Raw genomic sequence first — 22077 nt, 5'->3', positions numbered from 1 at the left:
CGGTTCTTCAGCTGGCCAGTTAGCCTGCACTTTCAAACGGGTAAGCATGTCTGTGGGCATCACTGCTCACAATAATTGATTTAAATCAACACACGTTGATTACCTGAAGCTCCTCTTGGAACTTAACGGGATCTTCTTGTATCTTTGGGAATCACTGAACAGTATTGAACAAATCAGTTGCACTCCAAGGGGCATCTAAAGCAACTAAGGTAGCTCCTCCTCTAGGAGGCTGTCTGAGTGGGAATGCACCAGTACTTGTATTGGTTGTCACATTTGGGAACCCTTCAAACGTTGGTGACATAGATGAGGAAGGCAAGTTAAAAAGGCTGGCTATCTGGGTACATATCGCAGGAGTGAACGGGACGATCATAGGGTTTATTGGGGTGGAACGATTATAGGTTGGTGGTTGGGTAGAGTCTGGGCTAGCCAGTTGGTGGTCGGGTGCAACATTTAAGATGGCAGGGTTATGACTGTCCAGAATATCTTTGGGAGTTTCCTTTGGCAGGGGCTCTCCTTGGATTATGGGATATAAATGTTTGTATCCAGCTTTGTGGACAGGTACTTGCAAGTTCGAGTACTATGTTTTCAGGGATTTAACTTGCTTCTGGAGCTTTTCTTGGATGTCTTTTTAGTGGCTGCGTCCAACTCTTAGTAGCTTTGGTATACCAGTCTATATATCTGTACCATTGCCATTGGTGTACACGTGTACCTTTCTTTTCTAATGCCTTAAGTAGGTTTGTTATATTATCTAAGTCAAATTTGCCTTCCTGGAGGAAGTGTATAGGTGGCTCACTCTGTATAAATTTGTGCCATTGGAATCCAGACCTGGTTAAGAGGAAACTGCTCGACTGGGACTGGATTGAAATCAATGACAAAAGGTCATCACAAAAAGCTATGAAGAATACTCCTCCAGAAGCGAAAAGACGCAATACGCTTCCGTCCTATTTAACATTGTCACCCTGTAAACGCCTAAGAAGGCTATACCTGAAATTTCATTTGAACATCTACGAAACCAAGGAAATCTTAATTCATCCCAGGAAGATTCCTATGGACAATTCGAAATGCAGGTTCTGTGCAATTGAAACAGAAGATCTAAAACATCTGGTCTTGCGGTGCACCGAATTTAAGTCCAACGCGAAAAATGCCTCGGAAAGGAGAGATGCAGAGTTCAAACATATGATCTAGAGGAATGGTGGAAGCACCTTCACATTGGTGAGAGCTGATCACTGTTGATTGCAACAATGAGATTCCTTGACCAAATGCAAACACGACTAGAGGCGACAACACCGTATGGGGAGAATGAGTGACCCCAATAGATGCCACATCCAGTAAGCCAGAGAAGACACACTCAGCAAACAACTAAGACTGCAATTACGGAAAGTGTGCAAATGAACTTTCTCAATGGCCGTGAGATAGGAACTAAATGAGATGAGTCAAGTGCAAGTTCACTACCAATCAGTCGCTTTTTAGTTATTTGAGTGTTTTTCTTTGTTCTTTTTCTGTTATTGCGGAAATTAGGAATTAAGAATGGTAAAAGTAAAAGTTTTCAAAAAGTTTGTAAAAACTAAATGAAATTAAAAAGAAATTAAAAAAATGTGTGCCATTTAACCAGGTACTTACTTGCTTTGGGTGAGTTATGAGTATACATGAAGTGTGCTGGACTTCCTTTAGAAGGAACTGGCATTTGTCTAGACTGACCTGAACCCATTATCACAAGGGTAAGACAAGGTATGACGTATGGCGGCTCCAGGTCTGTTCCTAAATCCATCTGCATTGGAAAGCCAGTGGCTGACTGAGTTGGTACAGCTCATAGGTGAACGCTATGCCACATCTATCCAGAGGCTCAGGTATCACCACCTGACCTCTCTTCCTGCCCGTACAGAAATTTCAGTGACACCCTCAGGTGTTGGTCAGAGTCAGATGACTGCTGGTGCACAGCTTATATCCAGCGTTATGCTACCCACAATCCTGAGCAGTATTTCAGCCTGTTTCAGAGACTTGGGTAGGTGAAAGTCAAAGACAGGACACACTATCAGTAGAAACAAATCCTGATACAGCTCCTGTACTAGGATATAGGAGAGTGTGAAATAAAAAGCAGGGTTACAACTGAGGTGTACATTTAGGGTTTCAAGTATCAAGGTACAGGTTTAGACAGGGCAACCATGGGGCTCTCATCCAAAATATGGTCTTCACAGTTACACAGAACACATCCATCCTAGTCCCTGATCCATACTATTACTCGGACTGGTGCAGGAGTCTCATTCCTCTTACATCAGTAGGGAGCATGCATTCTCTCTTTTATTTTTAATTCTAAGCTGCGATGGACAACCGCTTTTAATTTTTCTTATTCAGATAAAAAGTTCTGTAGGCAGGGCATCCTTGAATAGCCCAACAGCTTTCACATTGCAGATTTCAGAATTCTTTAACCAGAGACAAACAATTATCCCAACCCGTTTCAAACAATATTATAGAAACCATGACAACACAATAATGAAATTACCTGTGTTCACCAACCTGCGATTTTCAGTTGGCTCATCTTTGGATCTGCTCTGTCTACTTTCCAAGAGTCTCTGGCCACTCCAGCCAGCTCTCCCCTCTGACGAAATCATCTCCTGGGCCCACAGGATTACTGGGAACTGCACCCCTGGACTTGGCCGCATGGTAGCGGCAATTTCAACGTCATAGGCACCAATCTTGTCATGGAGAAATTGCCACTGACTATTCTGATGGATTAGTGAACAATGTATTTGTAAAAACAAACAGCAGGACAACATCAAACCAATGACAGTATGAGACTTTGATGCAAGTGAGAACCCCCTCCATGCACCTTTCTCTTCTACCCAAAGGAAAACATGCATTTCAATGAAAGGGGAGATCTAGACATGGCAGGGAATCATACTGAAACAGTGTTTCAAGCAAGGAACAAAGCCCCACTAGTTTTCTTTATACGGTTGTATAAATACAGAAAATAAAAATGTCAACAACCTTTCAATACATACATTCGAATAATTATCAACATATAACATCTTAAAATCAGAAATTCTGCATGGTTGAATTGGGTTGAGTAAAATTTAAACTAACATTGACAAAAATAAAGAATGAAATAATAAGTAAAATGCAAAGCCAACTTTGATAGATCAAGCAACATACTTTGAGTAATACCATCACTCAGATTCTTGGCCTAGACCAAGTGATCTTAAAAAGTTTACAATTGCAATTTTCACATTCGTCCTGGTAGTGCTAAATAGTTCAAACCAGAGAAATTCTGGAGTCAAAATTCTTTAAAATATTTCTTTAATAGATATTTCGCTTGGATATAAGCATTGGCGACCAGTGATTAGATGTCTTAAAGATTCTGTTTGACTCTCGTTCTTGCAGAATCTACACACATTGTCACCTTCCTCAATAAGTTTCCATTTTGCAAGAAGTTTTTTATCCGCCATAGGATAAGCCATAGGTTAAGTCTAAAACGTAGACACGCCTGGCTATAGCTCGGTGATGGGAATTTCATCAAATAAGTTTCTGCTGTATGAAATCTCTTTTGTGCAAATGGATTGGCTTTAAAATCAATGTATTGGGAGCATTGTTCTTGTGTGTTGCCACAATTTTTGTTTAGCGTGGTTGGATTAGCTAGTAGAAGTTCTGTTGATATGCCTGCCACCGACATAATGTTCAAAATCTAATTTTTCTAGGTTGCAACAAATTTGTGATCCAACAAGCGTAGATGCAAGGCTAAAAAATTTAACAAATATTCAATCTAAGTAAATAGCAAACACTTTCTTTATAGTGAGAACATTTTCGAAGTGTACAAGCTAATCAGGGATAGTACCCCCAGCTCATGTCTAAGTACTGGCATTGGTTGACTAGTTGGCAAAGACAATACAAGCTTCCAAAACAAGACCTCAATTTTTACCCAGAATGATCGAGGCCTCCACAGCTTAGTCTCCCCACCATACAGCACTATTGAAAGCACCTTTTGATTATAGAGTATTTTCCGTAATTGTTATGTATAGCACAGGCTTGTGCAACTGCAGTAGACATTTTATGTTTAAGCTCGTTAATATTCGGAGCATCAGAATTGCTGTCGTTCATATTAAGCCCCAAATACTCATGGAACTCGTGGTCTATTTCTAGTTTTATTCCCTGCAGAGTCCAGTTGTGATGGCCTTTATCACTGTGTCTAACGCCACATTGCAGGATTTTGGTTTTTGCTAAATTAACAGACAGATGATTTGTTTTTGCATATCCACCAAGAGCAGATAAGAGATTTTGGAGTCCCTTGCATGTTTTTGATAAAGGAATCAAATCATCAGTGTAAAGCATCGAAGGGATCGGTTGAATTCCTAACCTGGGCAAGTCTGAGATAACGCTAGCAAGCTTCATCTTGAGATCCGAAATAAAGAAATTGAAAAGGGCTGATGCGAGCATACATCCTTGCTTAAGGCCTCAGTGAGAAGGGCAGAGAAGAGCAGGTTGAGGATAAAGGGGCACAATAGGAACGAAAGGGGAGTAGGCCAGACTGGGAGAAGTGTATTGCTAAGGGTCTCTGTAATTCCTCTCATCCAGCAAAGCGCTGCAACCAAACAAGAGACTGAGCCCTGGTCCTCCCTCCACTTATAAAGCTATTGCTCCGCCGCTGTGGAGCCTGTCCCCTCCTACCGCCTCCCGATGAATACAATAGTTCCCAAGGTCCAAGTTACTGGAAAAAGGTCAGGGATTCACAGGGTGTCACAGCCGCCCACTCCTCTCCAGAGCTGCCCCAAGAAGAAGATTGAGGGATCAAGGAGGAATGGGCAGAGACATGACAGGTGGGCAAACATCCTCCCAGGATGGACACACTGGATCCCACACAGCTGTTCCAGGGTCCAGAGGGGCTGGTGATAGGGTGTGGTGGCCGGTGAGCAAACATTCTGGGACAAAAGCTAAGCAAGGAGATGGAAGGCACGCCTCACCCAACCCCGTGGTGACCACAGCTGTTCTCATGAATCCAAGGAGGACGAGGCGGGGATCACAGGGTGTAGGCAACAATAGATGCTGTTTAATGGTTGTGCGAGAGGTGCCCAAGAGAGGATGGAAGGGTCAGCCCCCCAGGCTGCAGATTTGCACTGGAGGGGGAGGCTGTTGGCCAAGCATACCCCATGATACTTTCCTCCTCATCTAGAGCCCACTCCCAGGATGAATCTGTTCCCAGGGCTTGATGACTGGAAAAGGAGGCAGGTGGGCAAACATTCAGGGATGGAAGGGCACGCCTCCCCCAGCTGCAGTAAAAGCTTGCACCTGTTGCCTGTGCTGGGGGTGGGTTGGCTAGGACTGGAATTTCCTGTGACTGGCCAGGAGCAGGGTTTATTCAGAGCAAGATAAAAAAACAATTTGGCAAAATGAAGTCAAAATACAGTGTGGAAATAAAAAGGTATGCAATTCATAAAAATGCACCAAGTGACATGCAATACATTAAAATACATTTAAATGCAACAAATTACCTACATAAGAAACAGCTTTTTCCACACCTATGCCAAAAGGGAAACACGTCAGAAGCGAGAGATGTGAAGGTGAGCATATGCGAAAGGTCTTCATTGCAAAGTAATGCGCAATAAAGCCTAAAGCCTCACCTCGCACTGGCAAGAGACAGTTGTTTAAATATGGCAGTTTGCAGTACCTACTCAATATTATAATGCAGCAGTGTGCTAGGGGAGTACATAAAATGTTCAATTCCAGACTTTCCCCCACATTTGTTTTTATCCTCCTCTCGGGCTGCCATGTTGATTTCGGTGCCTGGGGACATGTGTGCTTATGCACATGTTGTGCAACATGGCACACCCTACAAATATTTACCCCACTTTGTCTGGCCTGTACTTTAGGGCACCCTTTGTTTGATGAGCCCGCCCTTCAGTAGGCCAAAAGGTACGCTCAAAACGGAGCGGATCATAATGTGTTCCTCATTATATTCTACATCCTGTTCCATCAGCGCGTGCCAAAGAGATGTCATCAGCCACTGTACCAGGAGATAGCTGGAGTAGCCTGTAAAGGCAAAGGGGATGGCTGCTGCGTGCTTAACAATCAATACGTCTACCCAATAGTCATGGCACAATAGTCTACATTTCAGCTGATGAATGTGGGCAACGCTGACTTTTCCTCCATTGCTCTCTATTTCCCTCAATTATGTTATGCCTCCTGGAATGAGGGATGTCTAACGGAGATGTAATCCATGTATCTTCAGTACTGGGCACGTTCTCCGATATGCTTTCTGGTAATCGTGTACATGTTGTGATAGCGATCATACTCTTAGGAAATGACCTCCATGGGATACAACCTTCATGGCATAGCTGCCTGTCAGTGTTGCACTGTCATCTTGCTTTGGCCCCTTGAGGTACAGTTTCCTTATGCATTGTTGTACCTGCAACTCATTCTTTGTACGGATGGGATTATGCAATTCTGGCATGCCCTGACATTGTCACGCAGGACATTGTTAGTTGCTGTAGGACTTCTTATGTGTAGTGTCAAAGGGTAGATCCTTTATGCACTGGGCTGTGGCAGTGAGTGCGTTTACTGGCATTACACAGGTGGACCTGCCTCCCAGTCATTTCTATCCTTCTACCTTGTGACCCACGTATGCGTTGTTTAAAGGCATTTCTCCTTACCCAGAATAAGGGTCTGCTGCCCTTTGGAGGTCTCCATTTATACAGTAGATAATTCTCCTAAGCTAATTCCTCTGGCAAAATTAGTACCGTTGAATTCCCCCCATTTTCAGTTCCCTTTAAGTTGGCAAAACAGTAAAAGTGGCAGTAATTCTGTTACCGCCCCTTTTTGCCCTTAGCGCTGAACGGGTGTGGCCCACTATCTCTTCCGCTTTCCATGTGTTTATATTTAGGGCACTGGCATGTGTTTATGTTTAGGGCTCTGGCATGGGTTTATATTTAGGGCTTTGGCATGTGTTTATATTTAGGGCTCTGGCATGAGTTTATATTTAGGGCTCTGGCATGTGTTTATATTTAGGGCTCTGGCATGGGTTTATATTTAGGGCTCTGGCATGAGTTTATATTTAGGGCTCTGGCATGTGTTTATGTTTAGGGATCTGGCATGGGTTTATATTTAGGGCTCTGGCTTGTGTTTATATTTAGTGCTCTGGCATGGGTTTATATTTAGGGCTCTGGTCTGGGTTTATATTTAGGGCTCTGGCATGAGTTTATATTTAGGGCTCTGACATGTGTTTATATTTAGGGCTCTGGCATGGGTTTATATTTAGGGCTCTGGCATGTGTTTATATTTAGGGCTCTGGCATGGGTTTATATTTAGGGCTCTGGCATGTGTTTATATTTAGGGCTCTGGCATGAGTTTATATTTAGGGCTCTGGCATGTGTTTATATTTGCATGTGTTTATATTTAGGGCTCTGGCATGTGTTTATATTTAGGGCTCTGGCATGAAGGGCTCTGGCATGAGTTTATATTTGGGGCTCTGGCATGGGTTTATATTTAGGGCTCTGGCATGTGTTTATATTTAGTGCTCTGGCATGGGTTTATATTTAGGGCTCTGGTCTGGGTTTATATTTAGGGCTCTGGCATGAGTTTATATTTAGGGCTCTGACATGTGTTTATATTTAGGGCTCTGGCATGAGTTTATATTTAGGGCTCTGGCATGTGTTTATATTTAGGGCTCTGGCATGGGTTTATATTTAGGGCTCTGGCATGTGTTTATATTTAGGGCTCTGGCATGAGTTTATATTTAGGGCTCTGGCATGTGTTTATATTTGCATGTGTTTATATTTAGGGCTCTGGCATGTGTTTATATTTAGGGCTCTGGCATGAAGGGCTCTGGCATGAGTTTATATTTGGGGCTCTGGCATGGGTTTATATTTAGGGCTCTGGCATGTGTTTATATTTAGGGCTCTGGCATGAAGGGCTCTGGCATGAGTTTATATTTAGGGCTCTGGCATGGGTTTATATTTAGGGCTCTGGCTTGTGTTTATATTTAAGGCTCTGGCATGGGTTTATATTTAGGGCTCTGGCATGGGTTTATATTTAGGGCTCTGGCATGGGTTTATATTTAGGGCTCTGGCACGGGTTTATATTTAGGTCTCTGGCATGGGTTTATATTTAGGGCTCTGGCATGTGTTTATGTTTAGAGCTCTGGCATGTGTTTATGTTTAGGGCTCTGGTATGTGTTTATATTTAGGGCTCTGGCATTTGTTTATATTTGGGGCTCTGGCATGTGTTTATATTTAGGGCTCTGACATGTCTCCCTTTTGTTAATGAACCATACTGTCATCCCTTTCTTAGCTTCTTTATTATCTGAAGAAGGTCCATTTCACAAACACTGCTGGTGAGGAGGTGTACTTTGACGCGAACGGCGACTCCATGACCGGGTTCGACATTCTTAACTGGGAGTATTCTGGAGAGTTTACCCAAAGAGCAGTTCCTGTTGGGCACTTTAATCCACTGGGGCCTGCAGAAGAGCAGCTGTCCATCAACGAGAGCCAAATCACATGGAACACAGCATTCAACACGGTTTGTTAAAGGAGATATTGTATGTATTAGTAGAGTAATACGCATTATTAAAGTAATTGATTATATTTGATGTGAGTGGTGCATAGCAATGAAGCATGGAATGTATTAAATGCATGTGTGCAAGAGCGCTAGATGGTATGCATGCAATGAATAGACAGCCAATCAGTGATAAGTGGCATTAAATCAATGGATGGGGGGCACAGGGCAGACAGAATGAAAGTTGTGCAGCAGTGCCCTGAGGTGTGGAATGCAGGCGATGGATATGGTGCACCACTGTGAAGTGTGGAATGCATGTATTAAATGTGGTGCACAGGAGTGATAGAAGGAATGCATACTATGAAACTACAGTGCAGATGGAAAGGACGGGACACACAGAATGCATATGGGCCACAGCAGTGTAATGCATCAGATTAATGCTGCATTCATCAGTGTGGGATGTCATGCATGCAATGAATATGGTGAACAGTGGAAGAGGGTGGACTGCATGCAATGAATACTGTGAACAGTGGGGGCAGGTGGACTGCATGCAATGAATACTGTCGACAGCGGGTGCAGGTGGACTGCATGCAATGAATACGGTGAACAGTGGGGGCCAGGTGGACTGCATGCAATGAATACTGTGAACAGTGGGGGCAGGTGGACTGCGTGCAATGAATACTGTGAACAGTGGGCGCAGGTGGACTGCATGCAATGATGCAATGAATACTGTGAACAGTGGGTGCAGGTGGACTGCATGCAATGAATACGGTGAACAGCGGGGGCCAGGTGGACTGCATGCAATGAATACTGTGAACAGTGGGGGCAGGTGGACTGCGTGCAATGAATACTGTGAACAGTGGGGGCAGGTGGACTGCATGCAGTGAATACTGTGAACAGTGGGGGCAGGTGGACTGCATGCAGTGAATACGTTGAACAGTGGGGGCAGGGTGACTGCATGCAATGAATACTGTGAACAGTGGCGACAGGTGGACTGCATGCAGTGAATACAGTGAACATCGGGGGCAGGTGGACTGCATGCAATGAATACTGTGAACAGCGGGGACAGGTGGACTGCATGCAGAGTATACCAGATTGGTTGAATGCATTTGTTTACTGGGGTAAAACAGTGATGGGTGGAATGCATGCAATGCATGGGATTTACGGTAGAGCTCAATGGAACATGTAATCGACGTGTGGCACAGCAGTGAAGTTTGTCATCATTCAACAAATAAGGGTAGAACACTGAAGCATGGCATGCATGTGTGGTCCCCTTTCTCCTTAGGATATATGGGGCTCAGGTGCAGTCGTGCTTACAGGAGTGAGTCCAGGCATACCGTCTCCCACTTTCCGAGCATCACCATGCCTCGATGTGTGCAGGACCGCTAGATGTTATGCATGCAACGGAAAAGACAATCAATCAGTGATAAGTGACATTAAAGCAATGGATTGGGGGGCACACTGCAGACAGAATGAAAGTTGTGCAGTGTCCTGAGGTGTGGAATGCAGGCAATGGATATGGTGCACCACTGTGAATTGTGGAATGCATGTATTAAATGTGGTGCACAGGGAGTGATAGAAGGAATGCATGCTATGAAACTACAGTGCAGCTGGAAAGGACGGGACACACAGAATGCATATGGGGCACAGCAGTGTAATGCTTAATGCTGCATGCATCAGTGTGGGATGGCATGCATGTAATGAATATGGTGAACAGTGGAAGAAGGTGGACTGCATGCAATGAATACTGTGAACAGTGGGGCCAGGTGGACTGCATGCTATGGATACGGTGAACAATGGGGCCAGGTGCACTGCATGCAATGAATACTGTGAACAGTGGTGGCGGGTGGACTGCATGCAGTGAATACAGTGAACATCGGGGGCAGGTGGACTGCATGCAATGAATACTGTGAACAGTGGTGGCGGGTGGACTGCATGCAGAGTATACCAGATTGGTTGAATGCATTTTTTTACTGGGGTAAATCAGTGATGGGTGGAATGCATGCAATGCATGGGATTTACGGTAGAGCTGAAGGGAACATGTAATCGACGTGTGGCACAGCAGTGAAGGTTGTTATCATTCAACAAATACGGGTAGAACACTGAAGCATGGCATGCATGTGTGGTCCCCTTTCTCATTAGGATATATGGAGCTCAGATGCAGTCATGCTTAAAGGCGTGAGTACAGGCGTACTGTCGCCCGCTTTCCCAGCCTCACCATGCCTGGATGTGCTTCCAATAATAACTCTTATATTCTATGGAAAGGAAAATGTATACTAGCAAACGGGGGAGGGGAGGGGAGGGAAGACGGAATCTATAAATTACTTTCTGTCAGACACCTTAAATCTCCCATGGGCGTCTTCCACTTATTGTTCAGAGCCCAGGTTCATCGTCTCCCTTCGTTCCTGCCACCATCTGTCTTCCCCCTACTTCAACCCTCACTCCCTCTCCCGCCCCACCTGCACGGAATCCCAAAACCCTACCCCATCTGACTTGTTCGTTCTTGCCCATCTCTATCCGTGTTTCCTTCCCGATGGTTGCCATAGAAATAGAAAAGGGACGTAGAAATGTCGGGCATCTTTGTTCATATTCTTCTATGAATTATTGGGCAAGCACACATTTTACATGCCATAATAGCCCTTGGAAACTAATATCGCTAATCCTTGAATTTTGGGGCGTCGAGCCAGTAATCCACCTGAGCCCTCTCTTCACTGGCAGTGGTGGGCCATTCCTGGCAGTATCTAGGTTTAGAATTGATCCTAACCTCTGACATTGCTCTGGGCAACCCTCCAGCCCATCGTTCTTCCCCTGCCAAGCCATTACAAAAGGGGAAAGACTATATGCAAATCAGGCTTGGTCCCACCCCAAAAGGGGCAGTTCAGTCCGAACTGCTAGGTCACATCCCTTCTGCACGAGACCACAAGCGTCGCCGAGATTCTGACCTTTAAGGACAACACACCAAGATAAAATGTCATTAACCTACAATGTTTGTACATGATATGTGATGTATGTGCAATACGTGTCGTACTTCTACCTAAAAAGGCGCATGCATGCATTTCGATGTACTGTTTTTTTTAGCACACCACAACCTTGTAGTATGACTCCCAGCTGTCAGAATGAACACTCACTGCAATCAGTTGGAACCTTTTCAGCTGCTCCATTATTTAAAAAAAAAAATATATATGAATGCATCATACATTTAAAATGCAACCATGAGATGTCACGCATGCAACAGCACAATCAAATAAGAGGCAACAGAATAACAGGATTCCAAAAGAATTACCACCTCACTTGGAATGAGGCCCAGACCATGGAGCTGGGGAAAGGAGGACCCTGGGGGCTAAGGAAAGAAGAGAACGGAGGGATGGGAGGAGAGTGAGGCAGCGGCCCTTGGGAATTGGACGCAGCGGGCCGTGGGAATTGGACCCGGTGGAGCTGGGAAGAAAATGTGCAAGGGGTGTGGGTGGGAGAAAGAGCCAGAGGGTGGAGAGCAGAAATAGCCAGAGAGCTGGAAATAGCTGTGGGGAGAAGTGGGTAGAAAATGCAAGGATATAGAGGAAAGAGCTAAGGAGTTGGTAGAGGAGTTGTTGAAAGAGGTGGAGGAGGGAACAAGCATCCAGAAGAAAAAGAAGGTGGTAGAAGGAAGTGAATAGGAGAATTAGAGGATTTGAAGGAGGAGGGAATAGAGAGAAGTGTATACAAGGAATAGATGGATAGTGTTAGGTAGTAGGAAGACTTTAAATTGGAGGAACGGTGGAAGATCAGGACTGAGGAAGTGAATATGGTAGTCCATAAAACGTCAAGAGGCAGACCTAAGAGAGTCATAGGAATGAGCTTGTGACAAGGTGGCGATGATGGGCAGCAGAAGCTAGAAACGAAGTGCAAGAGAGAAGTCAACCTAGTGTAAAATGTAATAGGGTCGGCTTCCAGAGCCCAGCATGTACTTGTTGCACAAGGAGCAACTGATACAGTCAGAGGCAAATGCTGAGCGTACATTTAGAGGCGAGAGAGGGAGAGAGAGAGAGAGCGAGAGAGAGAATAAAAGTGAGAGCAACCTTTCACGAGTGCATGGTACACAGGGAGCAAGTATTTTTCAAGCCAAATGTACTTCGTAAGGTCTCTATTCTTTGACAGCAAATGTGGTTCGGGACGGGCGGGATCAGCTTGATAAGAACAGAAGTTTACCAGCAGAATGTGTTCTATCTCACCCATGTGTTGATATGTTAAATGGGGGGAGGGTTGGGAGGGAGTTATATAAAAGTTAAAATGATGAGCACATGTGCAACAAAGTTGGTATCTGAAACAAGGACCTGCATGAGTGACAATGTATGTTGTGGATTTGTATCATTGGCTCATTTCTAATAAAAAAAAGTTTGTAAAAAAAAAAGTGAGAGCAAGAGCGATGGATTCCTGCAGAACTGGAAAAATAAAGCTACTCACCGTAGTGACTAGCATACCCCTCCTCCAAAGTCCCCTTTTCTCCGTACTTGTGGATATTCTGTCCTTCGGGTCGGGCCATAATACATTTTATAGCATCAAAACATATTGTCCTTTTTTAATATTTACGTGGGCCATCGCATGTGGCTTTAGCCCCGCCTTCCTGAGCCCAACCCAGCGCATTGTGCTTCTGTCCTTTTCTGCCGCCGAGGTCAGTAAACATGTTAGCAATATGAGGGAACATTTTAGAGGGGATGGCAGGCAGGAGTATGGAGGAAAGGACTCTATGGATTAGGAGTATGCGAGTCACTACAGTGAGTAACTTTGTTTTACGCCTACATCCCGCCCCCTTTCTTTCATACTTGTGGGGGATTCACAAGCACTAATGTATAAAACTGTGTGGACGGAAAAACTCCCTTACTTAAAGAGGTTTCTAAGAACAGCCTGACCGAACTCAGCATCCGTTTGTGAACGAAGGCCGAGGCAATATTGTTTACAGAACAGTGAGGGAGAGATGAAAGTGGCTGCCTAAGCAATGGTTTCCCAAGGGACGTGTTTTGAAAAGCTACTGCAGCAGTTTTGCACCGCACCAGGTGTGTTTGGATTCCCTCGGGGAACTGCTGTCCCCTGAATTGTGTAAGAGTCCAAAATGCAGGAGATTATACAGCGGCAAATGGAGGCTTCGAGGCTTGTGTAACTTTCAGATTTCCGAAAGTTACAAACGGATGAGGTTCAGAAATCTTTAGTTCTTTCCAGATAGAAGTTGAGAGCCTTCCTAACATCAAGTTTGTGAAGGACCCATTTAGCGTCTGATGCCATATCTGGAAAAAACACTGGTAAAGAAAAAGACTGATCAACATGAAAGTCTGAAGCAATCTTCGGTAGAAAAGAAGAGTCTATGCAGAGCACTACCTTGTCCTTATGGACCACCAGAAAAGGTTCTTGAGTCGATAGAGCCTGCAGCTCCCCTATTCTTCTGGCTGATGTAATGGCAACCAGAAAGGCCACCTTCCAGGTGAGCAATTTCAACTCCACTGTCGCCATGGGTTCAAAAGGTTTATGACAAAGCGCTTTGAGCACCGCACCACATTGAGGTCCCACTTAGCCTGAGGCAGCTTGACAGGAGGAAACCAGTACAGAAGGCCACTGAAGTGAGGGTGAACGAACATGAGTCACAAACACTGATAGCAGACAAATATGTTCTACATGACCATATATGACTGCCTGTGGATGCAAGGTCAGATATGAAAGAAATAATGCAATCCATTGAGGTCTGACAAGGATCAACCTGTTCATCTGGACCCCAGTGACAGAAATGCAACCAGTTGCTCCTGTACTGAGCTTGAAGTTCCCCCACTCAGAAAGGATCTGGGACAGAATGTTTAATTCCAACTCGTGGTTTGCTACAAACTGGCAACTAGGAGAATTGGCCATTATGTTCTCTTGGCCCTGGATATGAACCGCCTGCAGAACAATTCTGCACTGCCCATTCCCAAATCTGAATGGCTAGGTCTACTAGAAGCAGAGATTTGGGGCCTCATCAGGGGTTGGGTGGAGTGGTAAAAAGGCAGTGGTAGTGCTATTACTGCTGCATTTCCACTCCATTCGATCCTGGGTTTGGGCGGAAAGCTGGAGATTTACCTCCAGTTCTTCTGCCTGTTTTCAGCTGCTTTCGGCGCTATGACCACCAGTGCTATTACTGCTAGAGGTAAAAGCGCCAAAAACCCCCATAGAGTCCTATGGACTCTCAAGAAATGGGGAATAACAGCATTACCACAACTCGGGATCCGGCGCAGTAACGGAAATAGCATTTAGCAGTATCGCAGCGGATTTACTGCCGGGATACCATCCAACTCATGATGAGGCCCTTGGTCCCGCCCTGCTTGTTCACGTAGAACATCGCTACGGAGTTGTCCATTCGAAACCAAACAACCTTGTTGGAGAAACTAGGCTGAACAGCCTTGAAGGCAAGAAAGAAGGCCAGAAGCTTGAAGTAGTTGATATAGTGATCCCTGTCCTAGGGCAGACCATAGGTCAAAAACATACAAGTGGCCCAACATTGCGCCCCAGCTGAGCAGGGACGAATCTGTTAACGTAACCTGAAGAGACAGATCCAAGAATGGCATCCTCACTGAAACATTGGTAAAGTCCGACCTCCAGCGGAGGTTGGCTGTAATTTCCAGAGACACTGAAATTGTCTAGATCTCTTTCACAGTTCCACGGATGTTGATTTGGCAAAAATCTAAGCTATCACTTTAACGGCCAAACCGCTGTCAGTCCTACCACCAATGAAGGCATGTTGATGTGTACCAGGGAGCATACCCCTCCCCACTCAAGCAGCAGTTTCTCAAACGCTTTTGATCCACATGCCCACTAGTGATCCATCAGCACTGCCATTCCTGCTCTCATTGCTGCAATATTTCCAATTGTCTTGCATCCTACGTTTTCACCAACTTCCACATCACCATTGTTCTAGTAGCACCTAGCTGATGTCTTCAGGGGAATTATTGGCATCGGTCCAGCTTCATAATCCACCCAGGTCAGCAACTTTGCGCTTCTGTTCCATTCCTTCAGGCACTTGTCATTTTCTTCTTGCACCTTGTTCACTGCTGGCTCTGCTAGGTTCAGTGCCTTAATTCCCACCACTCCATCTTCCTATCCATAATTAGTGTACACTTGTCCATAAATCAATATCTGTGGTGTTTCCAGGTTCTCCTTCTGTCTCCTTTACTCTTGTCTAAGGACATGGCAACTCCTTCAGTGTGAGTCTTTGTCTTTCCCTTCTCAGGTCTGTGAGTACTGTACTGCAATCCTTCATCTAGCTGCCAATAATTGTTCATGTCTTATGCCTTTATGTAATTATCTTCATATGGGAAGGTCACTTTGGATATCCATCTCAGTTTTGCTGTCTTCCCTTGAAATCTTCCTCACATCTGTACCATCGCGAGATACATCAGGCACTGTGCTCTTGCTGTGGGTATTTCAGTTGCGATGAATGTTCTAGAAGCACCCATTGTGTAGGGTATTAAAGAGCAGACATAACAGCTCTCCCTGGGGGTTTTCTTACCTACTTTGGTCATGTGTTTGTACCTCATGTTATTGGATATCCGTGCTGTGTCTGTGAGATACATGTTAACTCCCTTCATGTCTGTGTTAACACTGCACTTACCTATCCTTACCTTATCAGCAGTGTCTTCTCTTTCTCTTCCACCTGACATGGTAGTTCCACCTGCCTGGGTCAGGGGAATTTTAGTAGAGGGTACAACGGTAGCACTCAGCCGTATAAAGCGGGCAAAACACAGTTCCTATTACACCACTGGGAATCAATAAACACACAATGATAATAATGTTCTTTATTGTCTCTGTCATGAACACTTACGCTGCTAGATCCTTGCAGCTTGATGAGATGATAAAGTTGCCCGCCTGAAAATCACAAAGAAAGGCGTCAGTTTGTTAGTACTTGGCAGTACTCTTAAGCTCTGCAAACTATGTAGTTACTTATAGCAAAAGCAAAGACCTCATCCCAAACCTTTCTTACTGAGGGATCTCTTAATGTGGGCAGAATGAGGTATGCACTGAGTTCAAGTTGTGGGTATGCTTGGGCCAAATATTCTACAAATACAAGGAAATATACTGCAGGGGATCGGGCTCTCAACCTCCTTGTTCTTCTTATATAGTGTGCAAACTAAGGCTTCTGGGTGATCAGTGGGAGGTAACATCAGGACAACCCTCTATACAATTCTGACATCATTTGCATGGACCTGCATATGCGGAAGGAAAAATAACAAGCAGACAGTGTTTCAGTTGCCAATGTGCACAGGTATTTCAGTTGCTACTTCATCTGCCTGAGATCGTCAGACCATAGGATGGCCTTCTCTCCTTAGCTCAGTGAGATCTGCATGCACTTGTAGTTCATCAAGGCCCTGTTGATTACTGTAGCTTTGTTGCCAGTTGAGGCCACTGCTTTGTAGGACTTGATGTCTTGAACATAATTCCAGACCATTTTCCCAGTAAGCCACACTGCTCTGTCTGTTATGGCTTCAACCACGTGAGGGCCGGAAAATCTTGGCAGGTTCCTGTGCCGTAAAAAGGTTTTGAGGATGACAACGTCCCCCACCTTTACTGAGTGTTTTGGTCCGTTGTTTGCTTCTCAGTCATCTAGGTCTGTCTCTTCGTTATCTTTATTTCTGCCCTGGATCCGCTGTATCTGGCGAGAGGTAAAGGAAGCGCTAGAAACCAGGGAAGTGATATATGCATACGTTTCTGGAACTAACACGTCTGCACTATTCTCACAATCCTTCAATGCTCTTGTCGGAAGAGGCAGGGGAAGATGCATGCGCCATCCTGTCACTACCTCATGGGGTGTTAAATGGTGGTCGGACCTTCTCTTATTGCGCAATTCATATAGTGTCAAAGGCAATTAGTGAAGCCAGTTTTTCTTGGTGCTTTGCTGAGTTTTGGCAATCCACTCCTTCATGAGTCCATTCATGCGTTCACACAACCCCATTTGCTTGGGTGGTATGCACAGGCAGATTTGTGTTTGATGCCTAGCAGGTTTGTGATGTGCTGAACAGTTCATTGCCCAAGTGAGGGCCATTGTCAGACCACAGGACCTCACACATTCCCCAAACTTCCCTGACCAGAAATGTGCTGCCCTGAGGGCATCAGCATGTGAACAGGGCACAGCCTCTGTCCACCTTCAGAATGGGCAGACAACCACTATATTGTAGCGGTATCCTTGACAAACCTGGATCATGTCCACGTAGTCAATGTGGAGGTGTAGAAGAACAAGTTACTGACCACTGGTAACATTCTTTCAACTAGATGTTCCTCCCACGTATTCCTCATCTTTGATACTTGTTGTCCCGATTCAGCTGCTTTGGAATTTATTTTTGGCAAAGGGCACTGTGCGCTGATGGCGTTGAGTTGATGTCCCTCGAAGGCCTCCATCCAGGATGATGGTATTGAAGGCATATATAGCATGAACAGCGCCTATTGGCCTAATTTCCGTTATTTCCCCTTTAACAGCAGAGATACCCGCAAACCGTACTCAGTCTTGATGAAACGGAAGCTGTAATAGCACAGAAAATTCTACTGAGGGGTAGGATGGGAGGCCGATGAGGAATATGTGTGAGGAACATCCAGTTGAAAGAACGTTTATGATGCTGGTAATGCATTGGAGGGACAGGGCCTCCATGTCCTTGTCCTGTACTCCCTTATCATGTGTGTTCTGTATTGTTTGCTGCACAGGAGTCCATATGGGACTCCTTGCAGTACAGCTCTTCATCCTTTTGGTTGTGGTGAACAGACCCTCAGGGTACCCTTACGGCACCCAGGGGTGGGGGGCAGTACCCTGTATCCCTAGTGTATGTTTTTGGGCTGGGCTGGTGGCAGCTCCATGCTGAATTTGACAGGTGCTCAGAGTATCCTCCATTTCTGGATTCCCAGGCACTGCCATTGGAATCAGTTGATTCCTCATAGGAAACAAGATGGCCCCTGTGGCCTCTTGCTTTCTACTGCCTGTTACCTTGTTTTCCAAAAGTCCTGGGAAGCCCTGACTCTGTGCCTTCCCCTGACTCGCTGTTGGGTGGAAACTCCATATATGGTATTGTGGGGAAGTACAGGTCAGACTGGCTGGAGCCTTTCCAGTGACTGTATGTTGTGGGTACACCCTTGGGGTGAAACCTGGGTGAATGGAATATGTGCCCAATATAGATTTCATGTAATGGGTGTCTGGTATCTGTGTGTGTGGCACAAAGAATGAGACAGCCCTGCCCGAAACTGACATGAATGCATTGTGATGTGCTGAAAGTCTGGGTGCTTGCCCCAAGCCACATTCCTTGTTATGGGTGTCTGGGTGGAAGTTAATGGCCTGAATGCACTGTGAGCCTGATTGGCTGCCTGTCTGCATGAATGCCCTTCTGAATGGTTTTCTGCCTGAGCCTGGCTCGAGTCGAGTGGTTGAGTCCCAATCATCAACGCCAGCAACGACGACCAGACGCCCTTGCTGGGCTTACTTTCTTCATTAATATGCTTTGCGGCATCAGACTCTTGCCATCGAGGTGCACCGCACGCCTCATCTTCACAGGACTTCCGCCACCGATCGTTGACGAGCACCGCGAAGGTCGAAGCTGCTCTCTCGACTACAGTATTCACCTTTCTTCGAAGGAATCTCGATGACCCGTGTCTCCTCCCTTAAAGGGAGTTCACTCAAGATGGGCCTATCGACGACTCATCGAAGACCCCTGCTAAACCAGGTACATTGAGGTAGTAGAACCTTTTTAGAAGGAATAAAAACTATTTTAAACATATATGGACTGGGCTTGTTGATGCGCTTTATTTACATGTTGCCCAGGTGGGGGATCCTCACACAGAACTGTGTCCAGGTAACGAGACCAGTATTCTGCCATTGCTTAACTTTGCTGGTCTTCCTCCCGTCGCCTATTGTTCATTCACTTTACTATTTGATTCGTATGTCCTTTCAACTGTCAGCAGCTGGTGCATTTTAAAGGAGCCGATAGATAAGAGTGGTACCACATAGTAGAATTGCCAGTGTGCAAAGTGTGTAATTGATTGTGTATATATATATATGTATCGACCCTTATTTATATAAAGAACTTTGTTATAACCTAACATAGTGTGTGGACATTCCTTTGTGGGGGCTCAGGACTACACTGTACTTAAGAACCAGCCTGCATCATCTCCTGAGAGCTTAAGCCTTGATTCCTTGACAATAGCTATCGCATAGAGAATCTTGGCTGGGCTGCTCTGTGCTTCTACTCTGCAATATAGAGGGCAGGAGTATAGAAACCCCCTTTACAACATTACCAGGGTTACTTAACTTATGCTTGGAATGGATTGTGTCCTCCCACGTATTCCTCATCTTTGACAGACTCCCACAGCAGTATTTAGTTTGGATGAGGGAGTAGAATTTGAATCATGTATTTTCATGGATGGAGTGCAGGACTTCCTTGCCAAAAGCACCAATTTGACCCAGGGAAGATTCTAGGCAATAATGCTTAGTGAATTTGTGGAAGGAAGACCATGTTGTCGCTTCATAAATTTTCTTAATTGGAACACCCCTTTGAAGGGCTGTAGAGGTAGCCATGCCCCTGGTGGAAATGGCCCTTAAACCTTCAGGAGGCTTGTTTCCTGCTAGTCTGTAACATTCTGAGATTGCCAGAATTATTCACCTGGTTAATGTCTGTTTAGTAACAGCCTGACCCAGCTTACGTCCTGTATAGCCAATGAAAAGTTGGCCATCAATACGTAATCTTAGACATTTGTGATATATAAATGTTTAAAGCTCTCCGGGGGTCTAACTTATGCCGTCTTTCCTCCTCCTTGCCAGGATGAGGTGGAGGATAGAAAGAAGGTAGAATAATAACTGACCTATATGAAAATCCGAAATGATTTTGGGCAAAAATGAAGGTTTGACCCTTAAAACAATCCTATCCTTGTGGAAGATAGTAAAGAGTGGCTTGGACAAAAGTGCATGCAACTCGCTCAATCTACGGGCTGAAGTAAGATCTACCAATAGAAAGGTTTTAAAGGTTAACAAACTTAAAGGACATGAGTGAGGTTCAAAAGGTGCACATATTAGACATCTTTGAACCAGATTAAGGTCCCAGACTTGAACCTCAAAAGGAGATGGAGGAACACATTAGTGAGCCCCTTTACAAATGTTGTCACCAGTGGAATTTTGAAATTGGACCATTCCTCTGACGAGCACTTAAGGATGGACAGCGCTGCCAAATAGCCTTTGATGGCACAAATCTGGAGCCCTAGATTAGCTAAAGATAGAAGAAAGGATAAAACATCTGGATAAAATATCTGGTGTTTTACATAGAAAAGAATCTGCATTCATTTCCCTGCACCAGTTGCAGAATGTATTCCAACGGCACAGTACAAAGACTTTGTTGTTGGCCTTCTGGCTGAAAGCAAACCTCCATTACGTCATCCGGGAGGCCTCAATCCTCATATCTCAACCTTTCAGAAACCAAGCGTGAAGGTTGAGTGTCTTGACCTCTGGATGGAAAACCTGACCCTCCTCTCGCGAGAGAAGGTCCTTTCTTTGTGGAAGACGCATCTGAGGACAGATGAACATGTCCAGAAGGTCCGGGTCAACGTCCTCCTGGCCCAATCCGGGGCAATTAGGTTCATGTGTTGTCCAAACCTTCTCAACCTCCTGATAACATGAGGAATGACGGGGACTGAGTGGAAACTCCCTGTCCACTACGAACCCGTCTCCTAGAGCTCCTCTGGGGGGAAATTCCCTGGAGCAATACCATTCGCACTTCCGGTTGACCTCGGTCGCAAACAGATCTACTTGAGGGGTTCCCCAAAGGGTGAAGATCTCTTGAAGGACTTCCTGAGCTAGTTCCTACTCGTGGGAGACTGTGCTCTGCCTGCTCAGAGCGTCCGCCGTCGTGTTCTCATCTCCGGCTAGGTGAACTGCTGATAGATTCCTTCTTGAAATGCCCAGTACCATAGCTGCATTGCCTCTCTGTACAGTGGTAGTGACCCTACACCTCCTCTCTTGTTGAGGTAGTTCATGGCCACTGTGTTGTCCGTCAATATCAGGACATTTGTTCCCCGCACAGAGGGTAGGAAGGACTTCAGCGCTAGTCTGATTGCCCTCAGTTCCAAAAGATTGATATGTAGTTTGGACTCAGATGGAGACCAGCAACCGCTGACTGTCAGATCATTGGCATGGGGTCCCCACCCCGTGAGTGAGGCGTCTGTCACTACTGTTATCTCTGGCCATGATTGCGAATGGGGTCTCCCTTCAGAATATTTTCCTTGCAGGCCCACCACAGAAGATCCTGTGAGACCCTGGTTGGAATCTACAGTAGGTACGACATCTTTCCTGAGAGCTGGGAGCATTGAGTTCTGAGAGCTCATTGAAGGGACCTCATTCTCTGACGGGCCTCTGGGACCAGAAAAATGCAGGATGCCTTGAGGCCAAGCAACCTCATAAAATCGAAGGCTGGGAGACACTGGGCACTTTGAAATTTGGTGACCATCTGCAGAATGTTTTGAGCCCTCACCTCGGGTGGCAAGCTCTTTCCCAAGGATGTATCTAGTACAGCTTCGATGTCCTGGAGCTTTTGAGAAGGTGTCACTGTAATTGAGGGAGCAGCCCAGTCTGTGAAGAGAGTG

The 22077-nt window shown here is 45.3% G+C and overlaps 1 protein-coding gene across 1 annotated transcript in view; it reads left to right on the top strand.

The window, feature by feature from the left end:
- Window positions 1-22077, top strand: part of LOC138453015 (vomeronasal type-2 receptor 26-like) — a 589731-nt gene that overhangs the window by 410053 nt on the left and 157601 nt on the right. The window contains exon 5 of the mRNA XM_069605426.1: window positions 8275-8502. Within this exon, the coding sequence (XP_069461527.1) occupies window positions 8275-8502 (228 nt within the window). The remainder of the gene's footprint in view (window positions 1-8274; window positions 8503-22077) is intronic.

This window comes from Ambystoma mexicanum, chromosome 4p, assembly GCF_040938575.1.
Source record: "Ambystoma mexicanum isolate Mex_15411 chromosome 4p, UKY_AmexF1_1, whole genome shotgun sequence".
Classification (NCBI taxonomy): Eukaryota; Metazoa; Chordata; class Amphibia; order Caudata; family Ambystomatidae; genus Ambystoma; species Ambystoma mexicanum.
The sequence above is the reverse complement of the archived record's forward strand: the minus strand, read 5'-3'. Positions and strand labels throughout refer to the sequence as shown.